This window comes from Clarias gariepinus, chromosome 6 (genome assembly GCF_024256425.1).
Source record: "Clarias gariepinus isolate MV-2021 ecotype Netherlands chromosome 6, CGAR_prim_01v2, whole genome shotgun sequence".
Taxonomy (NCBI): domain Eukaryota; kingdom Metazoa; phylum Chordata; class Actinopteri; order Siluriformes; family Clariidae; genus Clarias; species Clarias gariepinus.
In genome coordinates this window covers 13,272,055-13,293,942 of record NC_071105.1, presented here as the reverse complement: position 1 = coordinate 13,293,942, position 21,888 = coordinate 13,272,055, and the positions used below count along the sequence as shown (strand labels likewise).

Sequence of the window (21,888 nt, the reverse complement as noted above, 5' to 3'; positions counted from 1 at the left end):
AACGAGTGGGAATGGAGCTCCTTATTAATAATTTACATGCAACTACACTTTTCTACCAGCAGGGGTTTGTGCTCAGAAGTGCTGCAGAGGTACCCTCGTGTCTGTGTTGTTACAGTCTGCAACTCCTGACTTCTTGGAATGTTGTTCTCCTGATTTTTTTTATTGTTCCATATTCTATTCATGTTTTGATTTTGGATTTAATAATGCACTGCAGGGTTTACAAAATTTGAGTTTGTTTGTTTGTTTGTTTGTTTTTATTACCAATCTGTAGTTGATCATTTTCAGAATTGTGTCCTGTATCCTGTAACTTGATAGTTACTTAAACTTCTTGAAGCTGCTTGATTAGGTCTGTTCTTAAACAATCACTAGGACTTCCAGGAACAGACTGATGTCACATGACTCATGAACGCTCAAGCTTCACGCAATCATGTGACTTCTGACGTTGTTGTACCTGAACTAATTTAGGAGTTCCACAGTATTTGGGGGAAAATGTGCAGTCACTTTATTATTATATTATTTGTAATTCATTTTGCTATTTAGATTTAGTTGTTTTAAATCATGATAAATAGAAGCAAGGTGTGACATATCTTAGGGGGGCAGATATTTATGCAATGCGAAGTGATAAAGGCTCGCATCTCTTTGATAAAATGGCTTCATCTTTTCATTTGTATTCTGTCCAGTGCTTTGCTTAGGCTTTCACCAGGGATCATTCGTTAGCGAACGAGAGACAAACAGGGTATATAACTGTTAAATGAGAGAAACGTATTATCAGACGACAGGAGAGCTAACAGAGCTGTTACTACCGCGTGTGGGCTGACTTTTACGTTGAAGTTAAACCTTATCATTTTTTATGTCATGTGTAAACTGACTGAATGTGTTGATGCCAGTGTGATTGACGGCTTGTTCTTGGCTCTGCTGTGACAGACAGATATCAGTGTTGATGGTGCATGATGGTGCATACAGATGTAAGGTTTGGCGCTCTGTTCTATGGTCACTTTATTGTCTCAGTATATTACAGCAAGGTTGATTACTTATCCTCTCCCAGGGCGATGTTATTTTATTATGATTTAATTAAATCTTTTTCAGGAAACAGTGTTATTCCGGGAATCTTGAACTTTAGTTATTCTTTAGCTGCCTTCTAAGTAAGACTTTATCCCAAGATTGCAAACACTGCTAGACAGTCAGCTCTGGAATGGACTGCAGTGTTAATGATGGTTTGTAGCATCATTGGCCTGCATTTTATAACCACAGCTCTGTGGAATTCTCAAAGCTGTCAAATGAGTCGATCTTCTACAAGGAAATATTAATCATCTTTCATGCTTCAGTCTGCTGACAAGATTTATAGAGATAAATCCGAGTTTCCTTTAGACAGGATTTAGCACCTGTCACTAACTGGTTTGCTGACCATAATGTTACAGTGCTTGATTGGCCAACCTACTCACCTGACCTATATCTCCATGAGAATCTATGGGCTATTGTTAAGAAGAAGATAAAAGAAAGAAAAGAAATCAACAATACAGACTATCTAAAGGCTGCTATCAAACCAACCTTGTCTTCAGTAATGCCACAGCAGTGCCACAGGCTGATTGTCTCCATGTCATGCTAAATGGAAGCAAAAATTCCTGCTAAAGGAGCCCTGACCAAGTATTGAGTGGACAAATTAACATACTTTTTAGAAGTTGGACATTTCTGCTTTGAAATCCTTTTATGATTAGATATTGGAAAAGGTCATGCTCCAAGTTCAATAACTTGCTGATCTTCCTCTCCAGGCCCTCGACTTTGAGGATCAAAACATAAACCTTGAGTGTATGTGTGTATACTGATCAGTCATAACATTACTGTTAACATTATGACCACCTAGGTTTTGGGTTCCCCTTGGTCCATTGGGCGTGCTCTAGACTTGGTTCTGCAGACTTTCTGGGGTAGGCTGTGGTGTCTGGCACCAGAGCATTGGCAGTTGATACTTTGCGTGCTGTGGGTTGAAGGGTGTGATCAGACTTATTTGTTTGGTACATCCCAAGTTTAAAGGCTGGGTTAGCAGCCATGGGCCAGCTGGGCCGGTGCATAGTGGGATGTGGTGTACTAGTTGTTCTGATCCCTTACTTTTTGTGGACAGCATTGACTTTTTGATGATTTATGCTGCACTGGCTTTTCTGTAGGATTGGACTGGCATGGGTGAACCTTGGGTGCTCATGATCCTGTCACCAGTTTACTGATAAATAATTGAAAATCAACATTATTCAATTCACCTAGCAAGAATGTTAACGTTAAGGCTGATCAATATTTGGGTTTATTTAAAATGGTTGACATTGCACAGCTTTTTGTAATTCGATATTTTAAACATTAATGAAGGGATATCCAGTATCAGCACTTTTTGGTTTCTCTGTAAAATCACTGCAGTTATAAGAACTTTGGACATTCAATTTAACTATAAACTGATTTGGAAATATGATGTCATTTATTATTATTAAACAAAATATAGTTGTTGGACATAAATAAATACTTTGGGACATGCTGTTCTGGGAAGAATTTAAAGTGTTAATAGTAAATAAGAAACTTCTTGAATTATTTTTTTTCAACACAACACCCTGTTGTTGTTTTTTATATACCTTACATACTGTATTACAAATGCTAATATTCCAGAGATTAAGCTGTATGATTATTAAAGACAACAGCGATATATTGTAGTCTATAGTGTAATGTGGTGTAATAAAAAGCTTTACCAAAAATATAATCTAGACCACATTGCGCTCCAAATACAGTCAATCCACGCCGACATGGTTATTGGTTTTGTAGGCTGATAGAGATAATGAGTAAGGGAATCTTATAGCTAACAGCTTAGCACTATGCTAAATTAGCGTTTCATAAATAAACTAAGCTAAATTGGAACTAGTTTATCCTCCAAATCCATTGTGCTCCAGAATTCTGATTTCAGAAACAAGGCCACACTCCCTGCTCGAGTTCCATGATAGCAAATCGGCTTATGAGACAGTACGTCCTGCTCTAAGATGGATTCATTTAGTTATACTGTAGCTGTTCAACACAGTTTAGTTTTTCCAGGCAACAACAACATCAGTGTCAATAAAGTGTGCAATGATTTAGGCGTGCAGCTCTTCTCAGGCTAAACTTGTATCTACACAGTAAATCTCGCCCTACATTAAATCAACCTTGGCCTTGCAGATCTAGTCCGAAACACAGGACTCAGCATCCTTTTTGCCGGTTTCTCACAAGGCAGAGATGTTGTCTGAGCTCTGAGCACAGTTCTAACTGAGATATGTGGAGTTGCTATATTTAGAATGCTGCAGCTCCATGCAGTGTGTGTTCGCTTTGGGGAGGAAGTGGAGCTGACTGAACTCAGGTAAGTGTTTCTCTGTGTGGATGAAAACAAAGGCAATTGCTGGTTACGTCATGTCTGTCCTCTCAGAGCTTCAGACGTTCGCTACTCTCTTTTCTTGTTCCTGTTTCTCCATCTGTCTCTAGACTTCCTTCTCTTTCCCAATTCTGTTCTGTTTCTTTGTGGAAAAGCTCCCTGCTCTCAGACAGATCTTAATGTGTCATACAGATGTGGATTGATTAATGAGATGGCCTTGTCCAGATTGAGCATTGCCTAATTAAAATCAGTCACCTCTAAATGTGGTTGAAGAAAGAGATCGATCATGCCGTGTCTGAATCTGTGCTGTTCCACCATTTTTGACTATTTGTACATTCATATCAATCACATCGGGTCTCATGAGATTAGATGATGACACTGATCATGCCCTGGACATATCTTTATTAGAAATCATGCCACCATTTTGCCTCTAATGTTTCCTGTAACTTGGCAACAGGAGCTTACAGAGAGTTGGCTTGGTTACTAAAAGGGTGTTATTGAATCTGTATCATGTATCGAGTGATACTCAGAGATCTGATATTGTTATTGTATTGCAAAAAGAAAAAGAAAAAAAAAAAAAGGATTGGTAATTGGAGGATTCCTAAATCCCTCCATTGCATTTATTAATTCATGGTATTATGACACTGTCCCGCTGTGGAAGTTGATTGGTGTCCTGATTGCCTTTGAGCCTTAATATCTTCTTTACTCTTTTCCTGTCCTTATGGACAAAACAAACATTCTACAGTATCACTGTATATTCCAGTTTGTCCTCACATTAGGTTGGTTAATACATTACACCGAGCACATGGACTATGATCTATTTAAAGCTAATCCTACACAAAGCAAAGCACTGAATTAAGCCTCCCTCTCCACAGGCAGATCACGATTGAGGAGGGCGAGCAGCGGGCGAAGGAGCTCAGCGTGATGTTTATCGAGACCAGTGCTAAGACAGGCTACAACGTCAAACAGGTGAGCATCTCCCTAATGCCCACACTCAGCCAGCAGGACGAGAGCCGTGTGAACGTATGTGTGTGGGTGTGAGAACGGTCTACTTTTGTCAGGGTTTGTCGTCTGAGGTGTAGTCGAAGCAGTGAGTCAGGATGACTAAGCGCAGAGGTGGAAGAGACGCAGAACTGACGCCAACTCGGATTCGCTTTTTTCTCCATCCCCGCTCACTGTCCTGTCCCTCTGTCCCTCATTTTCACTCCCTCCCCTCTGACGTGTGTGTGTGTGTGTGTGTGTTGTGTTTGGCTCCCTCTGTTCTGAGTGGGTTGGGAAGCGAGTGCAAGCCACAGTTTTATATGCATCACAGGCTGCTTCTACATGAGATATTTATTCTAAGAATGCTGATGCACTCGACTCGAGTCCTGCATGCTCATGTATAAATGATTTCCTTCCGCTTTTATGCTGTTATTCCTGTTCTTCAGCTTTTTAAGATAATTATGTTGTGTAATTAGTGGATATTGAGTCAAGTGTCAGCAGGCTGTTCCTCTCATTCAAAGGAAAAAGCACAGACAAAAAAAAAAAAGAAATATATCATGGTGCTCAAACAAGACGTTTTTTTTTTTTACTCTAAAGTTTTCGAGTAAATTGAAGCATTATGTCTGGAGGCCTGGGAAACCAGTTTGATGACACTGCCAGTGAAAAAAACAACCAAATAACTACAAAGGAAAATAAATCTTTCTTTTTTTACATTCTGCAACACCTGTATTATAAAAATCAGAAGTTAAATTTTACCAAAATTTTTTTTTTATTTAAATTCCCTGTTTATTCGTACCAAGGCTATATTGAGTTCAGACATTCAGTCTGATTAAAGATGTCTATATCCTTGTTAATTAAGGGTATTTCTTTTTTTCTACATAAAGTGAATGTCAGGCTTTGATTTGAAGTTGTCGGATATCTGTGTGATAATCAGTTTCATTTTGAAATCAGAAACTACAGTAGCTGCAAAATTATCTGTGAAGCTCCTGCACAGTTGGAATGAAATTCTTTAATAAAATGTTCTTCCTTTTTTCTTTTGGGTGTTAACTAGATTTGAAAGTATAAATTTAAGTCTACTGGTGGGTGAGATTCGTGCAAAAGAACATCGAGATATACACTGCCCAGACAAAAAAAATAAATGAATAAAAAATCGGCAGTGTCAAATTATTGGGCTGCATTAGGGAAAAGAAACAACTAAGGAGGTTTAAAATGACTGGAACTAGGTTAAGAACCCTTCAATCCATTATTAAAACCTAAAAGGATAGTGTTAAACCAGCGTCTTTGTGGAAGAAACATAGTGGGGGAAAAAATCATAAATGTCAATCACCTTGAAACACTTGAAAATCAACAGTAACAACCATTTTCATACACGCACAATGTGATAAAAAAAATGTGAGGCTAATAAAAAAATGTTTCAAATTAGTAGAAAGGATAACAGTTGGCCTTTGGAGAAATGGAAAAAGGTCATGTGATCCAATGAGTCCAGATCGACCCTATTCCAGAGTGAAGGGTACTTTTTTTAAATTCCAGAACGAAGGGTTTTTAATGTATTAATGTTGGTTAATGTAGCAAGTGCCAAGTACAATTCCGTGTTTAGTTAATGTTATTCACCCAATAGTCTTTTAATGATTTGGATGACCTTATACACAGAAACGTGTAGAGCTTGCAATTTTTATAGTTACAGTATGTGAAAAAGTCTTTCGCCTAAATAAGTGAAATGATATTGATCCGATTAAAGAAACAGAACCACATATTGTACTGAAACAGACTGCATTATAAGTAACAAGTAACAACCTCAGCAGCAGCCTCATTTCCCCTCTCGTCTGTTCCAACCATTCAGCATTCAGCATCACCAGTATACTAATCACTGGCCTGATCATCTGTCATCATCTGAACCTGTTTCTCACTGGGTCACGCCTTACGTTAGATGTTTTTTAGTGCTTAAATGATTCATTTTTCTGAAATTGGTCAGGTACAAGGACTGGATTTGAAAAAAAGTCTGACTGTTTAGAAGCAAAATATAGAGAAATGAGGCGTGGCTCATGACTTCTGCACAGTTTTGACTGCTGTTTAATGCATAAATTATCTTATGTTGTTCAGCTTCATAAATCTAAAATAAATAAAAAACACATCCAGTTATTTACTTCTGTCATTATATTGATCTCTACATACATGTTATGATTGTAAATGCAAAGAAAATTGTTTAAATAGATGAGGCAAATCAGAGCAGAAACACTGCACAGTAATAAATCAAGAGTCTGTTGATCTGATTAAGCATATATACACTGCTCTCATTCCTTCAGCTCATTAGCTCTTTATCGTTGCTTTAATTGTTGTTTTTTTTTTTAGAGAGAGACGATGCAGTGTGACGATGCAGACGCACAAATTCCTGACACCAATTGCTCTGATATCTCTCATTATAGATCGAGCCACTCAGCGCTGTCAAAAAAGTCATTAAAAGCTTTATGTATGCGAGTAATATTGCTCACACGAACCGATCCATCAAGTGCACAGCTTGTCTTTGTTTCTGGCTGACTGTAATAAATAAGGAAATAAATACACGGTTTTGAGTTTGCGAGCCCTGCAGCCTTGGTTTCATTAGTAGGATAAGACTGCAATCGATAGATAAATTTGTTTATTTGTCTTGCTTATCCTTAACACCAGCAAAATCAGATAAATGGATTACTGTGCTGAGGCAATTGAAAAATGATGGCTATAATATCAATTCAAGCAGAGCAGTATGATACACTGTTCACTGAATAAATTGTGGGGGCTTTGTGTAAACACTACTGAGCTGCACTGAGATGTAAAATTATGTTTAGAATTTTTTTTTTTTTTTTTTTCATTAAGGATAATCTCAGACTCAGCAACATCACTTTGGTTCGTAATTGGTTCCAACCAGAGATTTACCCGTGACTGTTTTTAATCCTGCTCGTGTAATTATTATGTTCGTTGCATCTGTATATTTTTTATAACAAATTTACTCAGTTTATGGAAGTTCGAAGCTTGCCCCCAGTCCTGTGTGTGTGATGATTTCTCCATGCATTCCGGGTTCCCTATGGGTACCATGGGTTTTCCTCCACAGTCCAAAGACATGCATTATAGGTTGATTATAGGCTCTGTGGGTTTAGGTTTAGGTCCCTGTGACCCTATACAGGATAAGCACAGTATGGCGAATGAATTAATGATTTAATGAATGAATGTTCACATAAATCCATGAAGAATAAAGAAATAATATAACTGTTTTATTTATACAATACAGTATCACTGATTCATGCCATAAGTTAGATGTTTTTATGCTTGAATGATAGGTCACTGCATGGCTTAACAAACAAAACACATTCCTCTAAAACTGCTCAGGTACAGAAAAAGAACTGAGAAATGAAAGCCAAAATCTTGCCAATAATGAGAGGCAAAAAAAGTCCTTTAGAAAGCCTGGAGAACTTTCTTCAAGACTACATTAAAAATACAATAAAGTCTGACTCTTTGGAGGCAAAATATGAAGAAATGATGCATGGCTCAAGGTGCAAATGAGGCTGACATATAATTAATGTCTTTTTAGGGTTAATAAAAGTCACTATCAGGTGTGTGTGTGTGTCTATGAGAGAGAGAGAGAAGAGAGAGAGATTGTTCTAATTGGATTGGCTCATGTTCTTTTGCCTTTGTTCCAGCCACATTTAAAAGTGCTTTATGGCTCCCTTTGTTTTTTCCCCTTCAAAAGCAATTGCCTGCAGGGAGCTAACCAAACATTGCCTTTTCTCTGCCTCGTGTTGCCTAATGGTACACGGTCCCTGGTCCAATGGGATGTGATGGATGGCAGGGAATGTGAGTGCACAGACTAAGTGCTGCGTTCCATAGGACTGGGTGTAGGAGAGATGTGGAAATACAGTGTGCCAGTTTTACAGCCTGTTAATCTAAATACATGGTGAAGGGAATTCTACTCTACTGTTTCATACCTCACAGTGTCTTATTATTTAGACTAAGTAATACTGGAGTGTTTATAAGTCGAATAAGTCAATGTAGATGTGGCAATACCTTATAGTGCTGTTCCAGACATTGTGTCTGATAGTTGTTTCTCTCCAACTGCACTGCAGATCTCCAAGAGCTACAGATTGTCCAAAGGCTCTTAAAAGTGCTTTTTAATGTTAGCTTCTAGACTGACCCATGGACACTCGAAACGGCTTTGTAACCGGACCGGATGCAGTCTGCGCAACTGGTCTGCATGGGAATTTGTTTTTATTTATGATTTTGTGGAAGCAGACCTTCCTTCAGGACTGGATATTACATTTGAATGCAATTTAGAGATAGATTTATGTGTTTAATGATTGTTTATGCAGGAGTCTCAACAGAGACCATTAATTACTGCAAGAACAGTAAGCAAAGTAGGCAGACAACATAAAAAAAGTTTAAATAATAATAAGAAAGGTAATTAAGATAACATGATCCATGTATGAATAGGCGCTCTGGGTTAAGTGTGGGCTGTGTGAACAAGTTATACCTACGGTGAAACAGTGAAACCTTTTAATTAAGTGTCTTTGTTGTTGCGTCTGTATGGGTGTATGTGTGTGTGCATGTGCGTGTGAATACACTCATGAAATCTAGGGCTTTAATAACACTGTGCAATAATGTGTGTCTGTTTCTCTTTTTTTTCTGTCTCAGCTGTTCCGACGTGTGGCCGCTGCCCTACCTGGAATGGAAAGCATGCAGGAAACGAGCAAAGAGGGCAGTATCCTTTCAATCAGCACTTTTGGTACTAGCCACAAAATTGTTGAAACCTTAGAATTCTCAGATGTGTCAAAACATCTCTGGATTTTTATGTCACGTTCCTAAATACAGTTTAGGGTCTTTTAGGGCTCTAATACACCAAACCAATATTAAAGAACTAGCAACATCCAAAGCTGATTGTATTCTATTGACTGAAGTCTTTGTTGAAAATTTCAGTTCAGATGCACTCAAGCTGACTTCACACACACATGAACAGTACAGTCTAAAGAAAACAGCTTGGTGTTCAAGGTTTTTCTTTCAGCCCCTGACAGTTTGACTGTATTTTTTTACTTAGGATTTTTGTAACCTCAGTGAAACTAGGGATGTTATTTAACACAGTGATTCAAGCAACACCCTACTTATAATCCCAGCACAATCTATAGCCAGGGTTCTTGTCAGTACCTTTATGTAATAATGGGTTCACAATTGAAGATATCATTAAGGACTAATGAACTTGAAATTTAAATATGTTCAGAGAAAGGCAAAAACATCTAAACCAAGTGAATATCAATATTTGTGTGAAAAACAAACTACAACAATGTTTAATGCAAATTAGTAATATTTCATATTCCAGAGTCTGATTTTAGACCCCAGAAATAATACATACAACAAAAATAAAGGGGCAGTAGTGACTTAGGTGTTTAAGACGCAGAGTTGCTAATTAGGTGGACGGGATTCAAGCACCAGGAGGTTGCACCCTGTTGGGCCCTTGGACAAGACCTTTAACTTTATGCCCATTCAGTGCAAAGTGGATAGTGAAAGGGCAAATTGAGATCAGGATGCCTGGAAAGCTTACCATTTTTGCTGTGGCCTACCCTCACCTGATAAGGGGTCACTATGAAAAAAAAAAATTAATTAATGATAAATATATATTTCAATCAGCCTGAACGAGGCGAAGCTGGCGGCATGTTTATATGAGGGTCCTGATACCTCTGATATCACTTTATGTGATCATTTAGGTAGCACCGGTAAGGTATCAGGTCCAGAGAACCAAGACAAAGAAAGAAAGAAAAGGTAAGAAAAAAAGAAAAAGACAGAGCACGCAGAAAGTCGAGAGGCAAAGGCCCAGCCTCTGTCTCCCTAAGATGCCGGCGAGAGAGAGAGAGTGACATGCATCAGTTTAGCGTGCGCTCTATGTCTAAATTTAGAGTAAAAAGCACATACATAGTATCTCAGATAAATCCTCTGTAAGGGCATACGCCCCGAGAGGATATAGTTTTCTTTAATTTTTTTAATCCTTAATGAACAAGACGTAGGCAAAAGTGGCAGGGAAAAACTCCCAGAGAAAACATGAGGAAAAAACCTTAAGTGGAGACAGACTCAAAAGGGAACCCCTCATCATTTGGGTAATACAGGATAGTCTGAATATTTAAAAAAAAATCCCTTTCAGAACTGTCTGCTATAAGTGAAAGGTTGTACAGTACTCGTATAACCTTGAAATTTGTTATAGTTTTATTATGAAGTACATTTTGAGGAAAGTTAACTTTAAACTTTTGACTGATGGAGACTTGAGTGCAAAACCGTTCATACAGTAGCAAGAGAGAGTCCTAAAACTCTCATGGCAGTTGTAGTCCTAAGCCACTGTACCAAAATAATTCTAATTAATTGCAGCCCAAAGTCATCTTAATGTTTTTTAAATACTGTATATCTTCTTTCTGTCCATCTATTGCAGCATAGAGGGGTTTTCAAGTGAGCAAAAAGTGAGACATCACATGTGAAAAAGTTTTTAATCATTTTTGGTGCAATGAATATATTATATGGTATTTTATTGTTTTTTTGTTCGTTTGTTAGTTTTTTGCTTTTGGCTTGGCATCATACAAATATTGTGCATTATAACTTTAAGCAGCAATAGATTTTCACAAAATATTTCACTAAATGATTTTACAGTTTTATCATTTTCATGCCTATTGCAATATGCAAAGAACGAATTTCACTGTGCACTAATCTATGTGACAAAAAAGGGCATAATTTCGGTTTCTAGGGGATCAGGGGTAACTCAGTGGTTGGACAACTGATCAGAAGTTCCCGAGATTAAACACCAGCACCATCAGGTTGCCACTTTTGGGCCCTTGAACAAGGCTCTTAACCATGAACTGCTCAGATGTAACAAATGAGATAAAATGTCAGTCGCGCTGGATAAGGGTGTCTGCCGAATGGCATGTCAGTGAAAAGAAGAGGAAATCTGTAGGAACTGTTTGCTGGCATTTGTATGAAATTTTAAGACAGGTTTAAACTGAGAAAGGTCACAAAGTGATGCCTTGAGTGCCTTAGACCGAACTACAGACAAATGCTGATAGGAAGCTGAAAGGGTATATCCAGGAAATTTCCCTGGCATTGCAGTGCTTTCCAGCTGTTTGTTTGATATAGTGATACCATTCTGTCTGCATCTTGCACATAAGGTGTTTTTTTTTTTTTTATATATATAAAATAATTTCTATTAGAATTTTTTTTTAATTGTTTTCATTGACACAGTTTAAAAAGATGTGTGTTTACAGGCTCAAAGGCATTAATCAGATGTTTTAATGTTTAATGATTTTGACAAAGTTAATCTTCTTCTGAAAATAGAAGAAGAAGTATTTTTCTACACTTTTGATGTAAAGTTGGGCTTCCAGTTGTTTCCAGTAAATCCCAGTTACTGCAACTACAGTTTCTACAACTTTTGTGTGGCACCACATAATAATAAATATACTACAGTATGCATATACATGGCTGTACAGTGCACTATTAGGCAAAAGAAAAAAATACACCTGATCATCATCCCCATGTGTGGCCATTCCAGAACCCTGGGCAAATAACTTACCCGCAATAAAAGCCATACTCTTCTGGGATCTCTTTTCACTAGATTTTTCATAGCTATTGGGATTTGAGGTCATTCCACCACTAGACTGGTAAGTGGTACCAATTTATCATAGAGGTATTTATTGGAGTTGAAATCAAGGTTTGGGTCACTCATGTTCTTTCCTGTTAAGACTACTGTACAGTATGTCTGTGGCTGTGTGCATGGCTTTGCATCATACAAGCATACAATAATGTCACAGCATATAGGAACATTAACGCAACAGTTTATGAAAGACGCACATATAGCATGGGTGTGATGTTCAGGGGGTCATATATCTTTGGTCATCTAGTGAATATAAAGCTACTCACACAAAGACATTTAGTTAATCAAAAGATTATACCTTTGATATTGAAAGAGAACACTTTTCAAACGATGGCAATGCATTTCAAAAATGTGTCTCTGTTTTAAAAGATTCACCAGGCTGGGCCAAACAATCAAATCAAATGAAAATTTTATTTGTCACATACATGTGGTGAGATGCTTATACGACCGCCCGTGACCTTAAAAAAAATAAGTTTAAAATAATAAAAAAATTATGGAATAAAGTAAGAAATAGAATACTGTATATATCTATAAAAAACATAGCTATTAAAAATAGAACAAAAATATGCATAAATGTAAAATATAAAAACATAGCTATGCAATATAGTAAATACTGAAATAGTACACTGAAACACAGTACACAGTATGTACACTGAAAAAAAAACCTGGATTTGTACACTGAATAAGAACTGGACTGTATTTGTATCTTAATTTGTATCTGTATGGTTTAGTTGCCAATTCATCATGAGGAAAAAAGTGATAAAGCTTGTGCAGGTATGATTAAGATTGACCTAAACTGCCAACTAGACAAAAACTAATACAGTAGCATGCAGTTTGTGTTATCAGTAATACCACTTCACTGATGATGATAGCGGTTTTTGGAGCAGACTGTTTTTATGGTGCGATGTAACTATTGACATCGATGATATTTCCAGCACACCTGCACATTTTGATTTGTCTTGGCTCCAGACTGATTTCCTCTCCTGTCCTGATAGTGTCTTGTAATTTCCTCTTTTCCTGGGCAGATGATGTACTGAAGCAGGTGATAAGGGTTGAAGTGAGAATGCTGTCTGTCATAATAGTATTGAAATGCGCTGTAGATAAAACTTTATAAACTACTTTGTTGATGAGGTATGATGCTTCTTATAGATGAAAAGGGGGGGGGGGTACAAATGTTGATTTGTTGGAGATGTGTGTGAATCAGTGTGTGATGGACTTTTGTGGGGAGAAAATTACTCTATGGTAATATAAACACATTAGAGTTTGGACGATGTGGGAAAATTTAGTGAAATGAGGGTTATTTACCAAAAAAAAGAAACAATCAATCAGCTTTTATTAAAAAAATTAAATAGAACTGAAATGTTTCCTCTCAGTTACTAAGGGTTACAGTTAGGGTCAGGTGCATGATTTATCTACAGCAGTTCAATATGTGTATGCATGTGTGTTCAATATGTGTGTGTGTGTGTGTGTGTGTGTGTGTGTGTGTGTGTGTGTGTGTGTGTGTGACAGCCTGTCAGTATGATGTACAGTCCTTCCTGATGGTTCACCCAACCCTCACAATCTCTGTGTGTCGACTTAATGGCAGTAAGGCCTCATGCTGTTATTGCACTCCACTGAGTATCGATCCAGAAAAGCCAAAAAAGGGAGACAGGGAAGGAGAGAGAGAGAGAGAGAGAGAGAGAGATGCCAGACAAGATTACCTTCCCTAATGCTCTTGTCCCAGAAACCATATATGGCTCCTGCTACTTCTGAGCCTTTATAAGAATATTAAATCTTTACTTCCCCTTTACATTTCAGTTAAAACATGCACACTGAAAGCAGGGAAGACAAAAAGTAACATAACAATTAAAAGCCAGTTGACGTATGAAATAGAACTGGCACAGTTGAATCATGTAGTTTGTGTATTTCTGCTGTGTGTAGATAATCAGTCTAGTCTCCATTACACACTATACCAATGGTGTGGCTCAGCTTCGTCAGACTTACTGTGTGTGTGTGTGTGTGTGTGTGTGTGTGCGCGCGCGTGTGTGTGTGTGGGGATATCTGTGTGTCCGCTTGCAAGCACATGTGTGCAGCCTCTATGATTTATGAGTTGTGTCATGGCCTTGTAATTGAGTATGTGGGCCCTGTGCCTGTCTCTGTGTGTGTCTGTGTGTGTGTGCGTGTGTGTGTGCCTGTGCGTGTGTGTGTGTGAGACTTGTCCCTGTTTCACCCCTGTTTGAACCTATGTGACCTGTTAATAAAAGCCAGTTTTCAGTTTAATATAAAGGACTAGTTATGTTTTAGATTAACAGTAAAAACAACTACAATTACCCCCCCCCCCCCCCCCCCCCCAAAAAAAAAAATATATATATATATATATATATTTTCCATTCAGGAACTGCATTTGGGTCATGAAACATAGGCTACATTCACACTGAAAACAATTGCCCATTTACTGACCGAATCAGATTATTATTTTTTTTGTTAGGCATGTTTTGTTTTTTGGTGTGAATGACATACAGTGTTGTGAAAAAGTATTTGTCCCATTTGTGTTTTTTTGTTATGTTTAGATATTTGTCAAATCATCAAAATAAGTTTACTAATAAATGAAGATAACCTGAGCAAATACAAAATTATACAGTATTTTAAAATTATGATTTATTTTATGAAAGGGAAAAAAACATACATACATCAACCCAGGCCTGATTACCGCCAGACATGTTAAATCAAGTAATCACTTTAATAGAATCTGTGTGACAAAGTCATCTCGCTATTAGATATCTAAAAGAAACACCTTATGCCTCGGTCTAAAGAAATTCAAGAATAGATGAGATACAAATGTATGTACTGTGTCAGTTTAGGGTCACAAATCCATTTCTTTGGCTTTGGGACTCCAGTGACCTCCAGTAAGTGAAAACTTGGAACAGTGGAGAACCTTGCCAGGAGTGGCCGGCCCACCAAAAGTATTCTCTTGATTGCAGTTGTTGCCATAAAGGGTGGCACAAACAGTTATCAGGTTCAGGGGCAATTACTTTTTTACATAGGGCCAGGCAGGATTGAACAGCTTTTATTTTGCCTTAATAAATAAAATGATCATTCAAAAACTGCATTTTGTATTTACTCGGGTTATCTTTATGTAATATGCTCCAAAACTAATGTTTATGCAAGAAAGGAAAATCAAGTGATGTGCTCAAGCTCACTGTATTCTTTAGGTTTTTGGTCTGATCCTTAAATTCTTTACATTGTGCATTTCAACTTAAGGCTTTCCTTTGGCACTGCAGTGAGGTTGCCTTATAATCATGTTTTTTTGGAATCTCCTTTGAGAGCAGGTGCCATATGCGCCTTCTCATTGTGCTTGTACAGTAACATCACCCCAAAGGTTCATCGAGTAAAACATGACATGTGGTGCATGTATATCAACATAACATGTGGTGCAAGTGTATGTGCATATGGTAAAAAACTTACATTTACCGCCTTTTTTGTCACTAAAATCCTCCTTCACTGTCATCCTGCACCTTTTCTTTGAGTTACATTAAGATAAAAGTCGCATCCAATCCGATTTGACTGTTCAGATTGAGGGTTTGATGCAAAAATGTGCTGTACGCAGTGATATAAAAAAAACTGTCACATATGAGAAAACAAATCTAATTTGGGCTGCTGCATTTTGAGCATAGCAATAGACCCTTACCTATCTAATGAAAATATAAATCATTTAACATTAGATTTATCAATACAGAATATTTTAGCTTTTGCACAAAACAATTTATTAGATTATGTACTTCCCTAATGTCATTTAAAGCAAGTCTCAGTGTTTCCCCACACATAGCTAGTTGGGCGGGCAGCACAGGTATATTGATGGTCGTCTAGATATATTTGCCGACCCTTTGTGGTTGATGAAAAGCATAAGAAGGCCATACTGACAGTTGTGCATGCTGCGTAGAAAAACACCATTTCGCACAGTAAACAGGCTCTTAGAGAAACCTCTTTCTTAGAAAACTTAGGAAGATTAATAAAACTCAAGCAGCATGGAAGCGAGCAGCAACATAGCACTGTTTAATGACCGATAAAAAATACGTAAGTCTTGTCAGTGTGTCGACGGGGGAGGCTTCAGACATCACACTGTGTGTGCGTTTGGATTTTCTGATGTCATGTAGAACTAAAGTTTTCGTTACTTTTAAAATGTATACATTTTACTGCTCCTGGAATATAGTCTCAAGCATGTAAAACTCACAAAATGCACATATTATTATTATTATTATTTTTTTTTATTATTCTTATTTTATTATGATTGGAGCTACACATCCTGCTCCTGTGCTCCCAGTGATCCAGACCCCATCTGCCCTCTGCACCTACTGACTCATTCCTATGCAAATGAGGATGGGTTCCCTGTTAAGTCTGGTTCCTCTCAAGCTTTCTTCCTATTGCCATCTCAGGGAGTTTTTCCTTTCCTTGAATTGAATTGAATTGAATTATTCTTATTTTTATTATTATTATTTGGTCACAAGTAAACAACCTGTGCCCAATCTGTGCGTTTTCCTTTTTACATTTTTTGCTCAGTCATGTGTGCATAGCTGGTTAAAATTAAATTAAATTCTGTTCTGAAAAAAGGATAACTATATTGCAAAATCCTGAACTGCGTATATATTTATTAAAACATACTAATGCAAAAAATAACTAAAATGCTTTGGTTTTTAAGAGCTGAAGTGTTCAGACAAACAATGGCATCTTTATACACGAAATAGTGTTTTGTTCTCAATTTTTTACTTTGGCTTACCCTTCACATATAGGGGAAGGCTTGTAGGTTGGATCTACAAAATTATGTGTATTTATTGTTTGTTGTATGTAGTGGACCACTTTGACAGGTTAATGTCGGCCTGCTCCGCTGGCTACCACCGTAAGTTTACCTGTGGGAAACACTGAGTGTATGAATCTTTAGGCATGTTTTTATTTGTTAACATTTAAGAAGCGATGACATCAGTGAACACCTAAATCAAGCTGACTTTAAGTGGCAAATAAATCGTGACACAATAAAGTAAAGTAAGCTTCTTTTTAAGTATCATTTTCAATTATTCTGTAGCCAAAGTAAAGCAATCTGATTTTTGTCACAGACACTTGACACTTTAATGACATGTCGTCTATGGTTAAAGTCACGTATGCTCTTGTTTATTTCTGTGGAAGACACACAACGTAATAATGATGTCTGCTCTATAGCAGACCTGAGTGATAGGACGTAATAAGGTATCGGCAATGACTAAACACATCCTTGACAGAAGACGATATGACTCATTTTGGAAAGTAAATGAAAAATGGCATCATTTTAAACAGTATGTGAAATAGGCTGTTTTTTTATGCTTTTGTTACAAACAGAAGTTGTGACAGCAGGACATTGACTGATATCAGGGACGATGAGGGAACATGCTGAGTAAAATCACTACTTAAGACTTTAGACAGATCCATCATACTCAGCTAAAACTGCACTAGAATAACTGCTGTATATATAAGTGCACATAACAAATAGAGGGTTTTGTTTTAGTCAGCTCTAGAACAGAATGGTGTTGCATGTACGTATGTATGCACGTGTTTAGGAGACAGTACTGCAGCCTGCATCTTGTCATTCTGCCTCCAGGGGTCAATAATGTTCCATATTTTAACGGCCAGTTTGCCTAACCTTGTACATTAACCTTTTTATTGATTTGTTGCTGTATAACTACGACATTTTTGCGCTGCTCACTAATAAAGGGGTTAATGCGGGGGTCACAGCACTGCACACCTCATTTAACATGGTGGATTTAACTTATTTAAGGCTGAAATAATTAAGGCCAATTATTTCAGCCTTCTTGGACCTCAATTTGACATTTCTTTTTTCTGAGTCAGTGGACAAGTAAAAAAAAAGATTTAAATCAGCTTAATGTTTTTCCATCTGTACATACAGGATGCATTGTGTTAGAGGGATGCATTGTGGAGGAGCGTTTAATAAAATACTGTATATGATGTATAAATAACAATGATGATGATGATGATGATGATGATGAAGAATGAGCTTTTTTCCCTTAACAACCTTCTCCAGTGATTGACATCAAGCTGGACAAACCCCAAGAGCCGACTACCACCGAAGGCGGATGCTCCTGTTAATAGCCCACTACTAATCAGGCCACTTCATTTACACCACGTGCTTGTTGTGTTGCTTTCTGTTGGTTAAGTTCAAGTTGAATTTTTCGAGTTTTCCAGATTGGATATTTGGCACTCACGTTAGACCACAAGGTCACAGGTTGAAAACAGTGTTAAGTTAGTTTCAGTTGTGAAATAGTATACTTTGTTAACAAAATTGCCAAAAAATCTTAAAAATTTGAAAGGGACAGGAAGAAAAACAGCAAAAAGACCAATTATGGATTATGTTTTGTTTTTGCTTTTTATTTTTGTACACTCAAGGAAAATCTATAAAAAATGAAGACAGAAAGAAAGACAGTGGGTTGTGAAATGTGTTACTTATATTAGAAGGATTCATCAGACAGTCTGTATAGTTTGAAGGGAACTGAACAATAATTACTGGATGAAAATACAAAGCGAGCGTGCATGCAAAAATTTTTTTTTCTTGTTTACAATTTTATAACTCCACTCGATTCCTTCTGCTGCCGTATGTGTACCCAACTTTGAATATATCCACGTAAATGCTTACTCACACGTGACTTTATGCACTGTATCAAAACTGCACATTGTTTTAAGGTTTGTGAGTGTTTTAATGTACTTCAGAAAGGGCCAGTGTAAAAGACCGAGGCTCAACCACATCGATTTCGCCACTTTGAATCCCATCCTGGAGAAGTGCACTGTTTTCTTTTTTTTTTCATTACCACACAGGCTTCTCTTCTCCAGTTATCGTACATCTCATATTTTAGTCACTTGAGAGGATGAGAGGACGATTTAAACTACTGTCTGTTCAGTATGACACATTTGATGTACAATTCCTCTCCAGTTTGTAACACAGACTGAAGAGATGATTTCACAAAAATCACTGATCACTTTCACATTCCTATTAGCTTTTTCATATTGATATGGTATAGTCAAGCTTCGTTGTAAATATCACTTTAAAATTCGAAGAACATGTAGTATTACTCCGAACACAACATTAGATGACTACTGAGAGTTAAGGTTAAGCAGAACTCTACTGTACTGTAGGTGCTTTATTAAGCTTAAATCGCATCGCTTGGGGAAGTTGAGGTATAGCATAGACTACTTTTATTTCAATCTTTAATGCACTTTTTAAAGGAAAGATGTAAATGTTTCAAGGTTGATGTAAGGAATACTGTATCTCTCCAGTCACTATGATAAATCTTCCCTCACCTTCATGTCTCTTTTTTACAAGTAAACGTCAACTATTAATGTGACCCAAGAGTTCTGGTGAATATTTTAACCTTGTAAAGCAAACCTTGTAAAAGATTTGTTGAGCTAAAAAAATCAATCAAACCGTCAAGAGATTCCAAAGTGTTATTCCAAATAACAGGTTGCGCAAGAGCAAAGGGTTTCCAGTGAAATTCCAGAATAGGGGTTTTGGATCATATTTTTATCAACCTGCAGCTCAAGATCATATCTACTTCTTACTGATTCTAGTCGAGATATGGATGCTTTCGCTTACCTAACTGAAGAATATAAAAAAAAGCAAAACAAGCATCGCTTGTGCACTGATTCGTTAATGGGACATAATTCTAAGTTTATCTTTCTGTTTTATTGTCCTTACGTCTGCGCTGAGTGTTCGAAAGGCTCTGACCGCCTGGTGGTCCAGATACAGAAGAGAGTGAAACTGAGGGTATTTATTAGTTGATCGGTTCTGTTTACTTTGGCACTTTGTGTCATTTTTGGTTACATCTTGTTTACTCCCTGTATCATCTTTCTGTATCACCTTTCCCCTCTTTAGTTCTTTTACCATCATGAAGATAGAGTCGACTATATCGTTAGGCATGAACAGGATGCCCATATAGTCTAACCCTTAGAAGGTGCTTACAACAGTGATTCTGTGATTTGTTTATTTTCCTGTTGGTACAGTAAGAAGCACCATTTTCAGCCAAAAAAAAACCACATCAGTCTCTATTGTATGGTGGATTCTGCTTGGCACAATGAGGCCAGTCCTAGTGTAAATGTTTGAACTTGAGTTAGGTAATGCAAACAATCAAGAGATATGAGAATGCCATTCCGAATATCAGGTTGGGCATAAACAAGGGTTTCCAGTGAAATTTGCACAGGAGTCTTTTAGATTGTTATCTACCTACATCTTATCTATCAAGATCATATGCGCGTTCTGCTACGTCTATTCAACAAATGTGATTTCTGACTGGATTGTTTTTGGGCGCTGTCACGTTATGCTTTCACTTACCTGCCTGACTGTCTCGTACGACTCCTGCTACATGGAAGAAGGAAGCAAAACAGGCAGCAAAACAGGCAGTTGTGCACTGACTCATTAATGACACATAAATCTCTTTCTTATTTTCCTTATATCTTCACAGGTTGTTTAAAAGGCCGACCGCCCAGTGGTTCACATACAGTAGAGAGTGAAACTGAGGGAATTTTTTGGTTGCTTGTTTAATTGTTTACCTTGGCACCTTGTGATATTTGTTTACATTTTGTTTACACCCTGTATCACTTTTCACCTCCTTAGTTCTTTGACCATCATGTACTGTAGATAGAGTCGACTATATCATTAGGCATGAACGGGATGTATATATAGTCTAGCCCTTATAAGGTGTGTACCAAAACAACAGTGAATCTGTGATTTGTTCATTCTTCTGTTGGCACCGTAAGACACACCATTTCTTGGCAAGAAAAAAAAAACAAAAAACAGTAAGTCTGTGTGTATGTTGGGTCCTGCTTCGGAGAGTGAGGGCATTCCTAGTGTAAATGTTTCAACTCGAGTCTGATTGATTCAGAGCTCACTCTCCATTCACACTGTACAGAGATCTAGCATGTCTGTCTCAAACAATAAAAATCAATAAAAACAATTTAAAAACTCTTACTACCTACCTGGCGTCTATTGCTTTAAACTTGTGACAAATATGTGATGTTATGAGACTGATTTCGACAGTATCGGTCATTAAAAACGTCAAAGCAGATCTTTTGCCTTTCTTGTATATTTCATGATTCATTTGGTGTAACACTTCTCTCATATATCTAAACAGTAAATGGTCTGGGAATAGTATTATTTTTATATTTACCTGCCCCTCATATTTTCTTAAAAAATTAAGTTAGTTCTTTTTATCTAATATTACCAAATGAATAACCTAAAATATGCATTTTTGTCCCTTATCGAATGGTATGTCACTAATATACAACAATCAGTTATATAACATTAAAACCACTCATCTTATATTGGTGTTCATCATCCTGTAAATAAAAGCCCAACACCTTCGCGGAATACCATTGCCATGATGGGTCATGTCAAAGTAACATTTACATGAATGTCAAGGACCTTATCGGATGGGTTTACTCCTCGCCAGTTTACCTGTTTCGGAGTCCACATGCTTGGTGGGTTTCCTCCGGGTTCTTTGGTTTCCTCCCACAGTCCAAAGTCAAGCAGATCAAAACAAATAGTCACCGCAGGTGTAAATTTTAAACACTTAAAGGAAACATTTAATTCTTTCTACTCTAAATGATGTATGAAGTAACATTTCATTTCTTGTCAGAAGTTGTCATCGTCTATACCTCTTTATCCTGTATTCAGGGTCGAGGGGGGCCTGGAGTCTATCCCAGGAGACTTAGGGCACAGGGCGGGGTACACCCTGGACAGGGTGCCAATCCATCACAGGGCACACAGACATACACACACTCACACATTCATTCACACACTACAGTCGATTTGGGAATGCCAGTTAGCCTAATCTGCAGGTCTTTGGACTGTGACCCTAAAGAGACAGGGCGAAAGTGCTAA

General features: G+C 37.5%; 1 protein-coding gene across 1 annotated transcript in view; it reads left to right on the top strand.

The window, feature by feature from the left end:
- The window catches only part of rab6ba (RAB6B, member RAS oncogene family a), a 95,039-nt gene extending 74,063 nt beyond the window's left edge, over positions 1-20,976 (top strand). Inside the window, exons 6-8 of the mRNA XM_053499628.1 lie at positions 4,246-4,339; positions 9,011-9,077; positions 18,043-20,976. Coding sequence (XP_053355603.1) covers positions 4,246-4,339; positions 9,011-9,077; positions 18,043-18,107 — 226 coding nt within the window. The 3' untranslated portion in view covers positions 18,108-20,976. The remainder of the gene's footprint in view (positions 1-4,245; positions 4,340-9,010; positions 9,078-18,042) is intronic.
- The last annotated feature ends 912 nt before the right edge of the window (positions 20,977-21,888 follow it).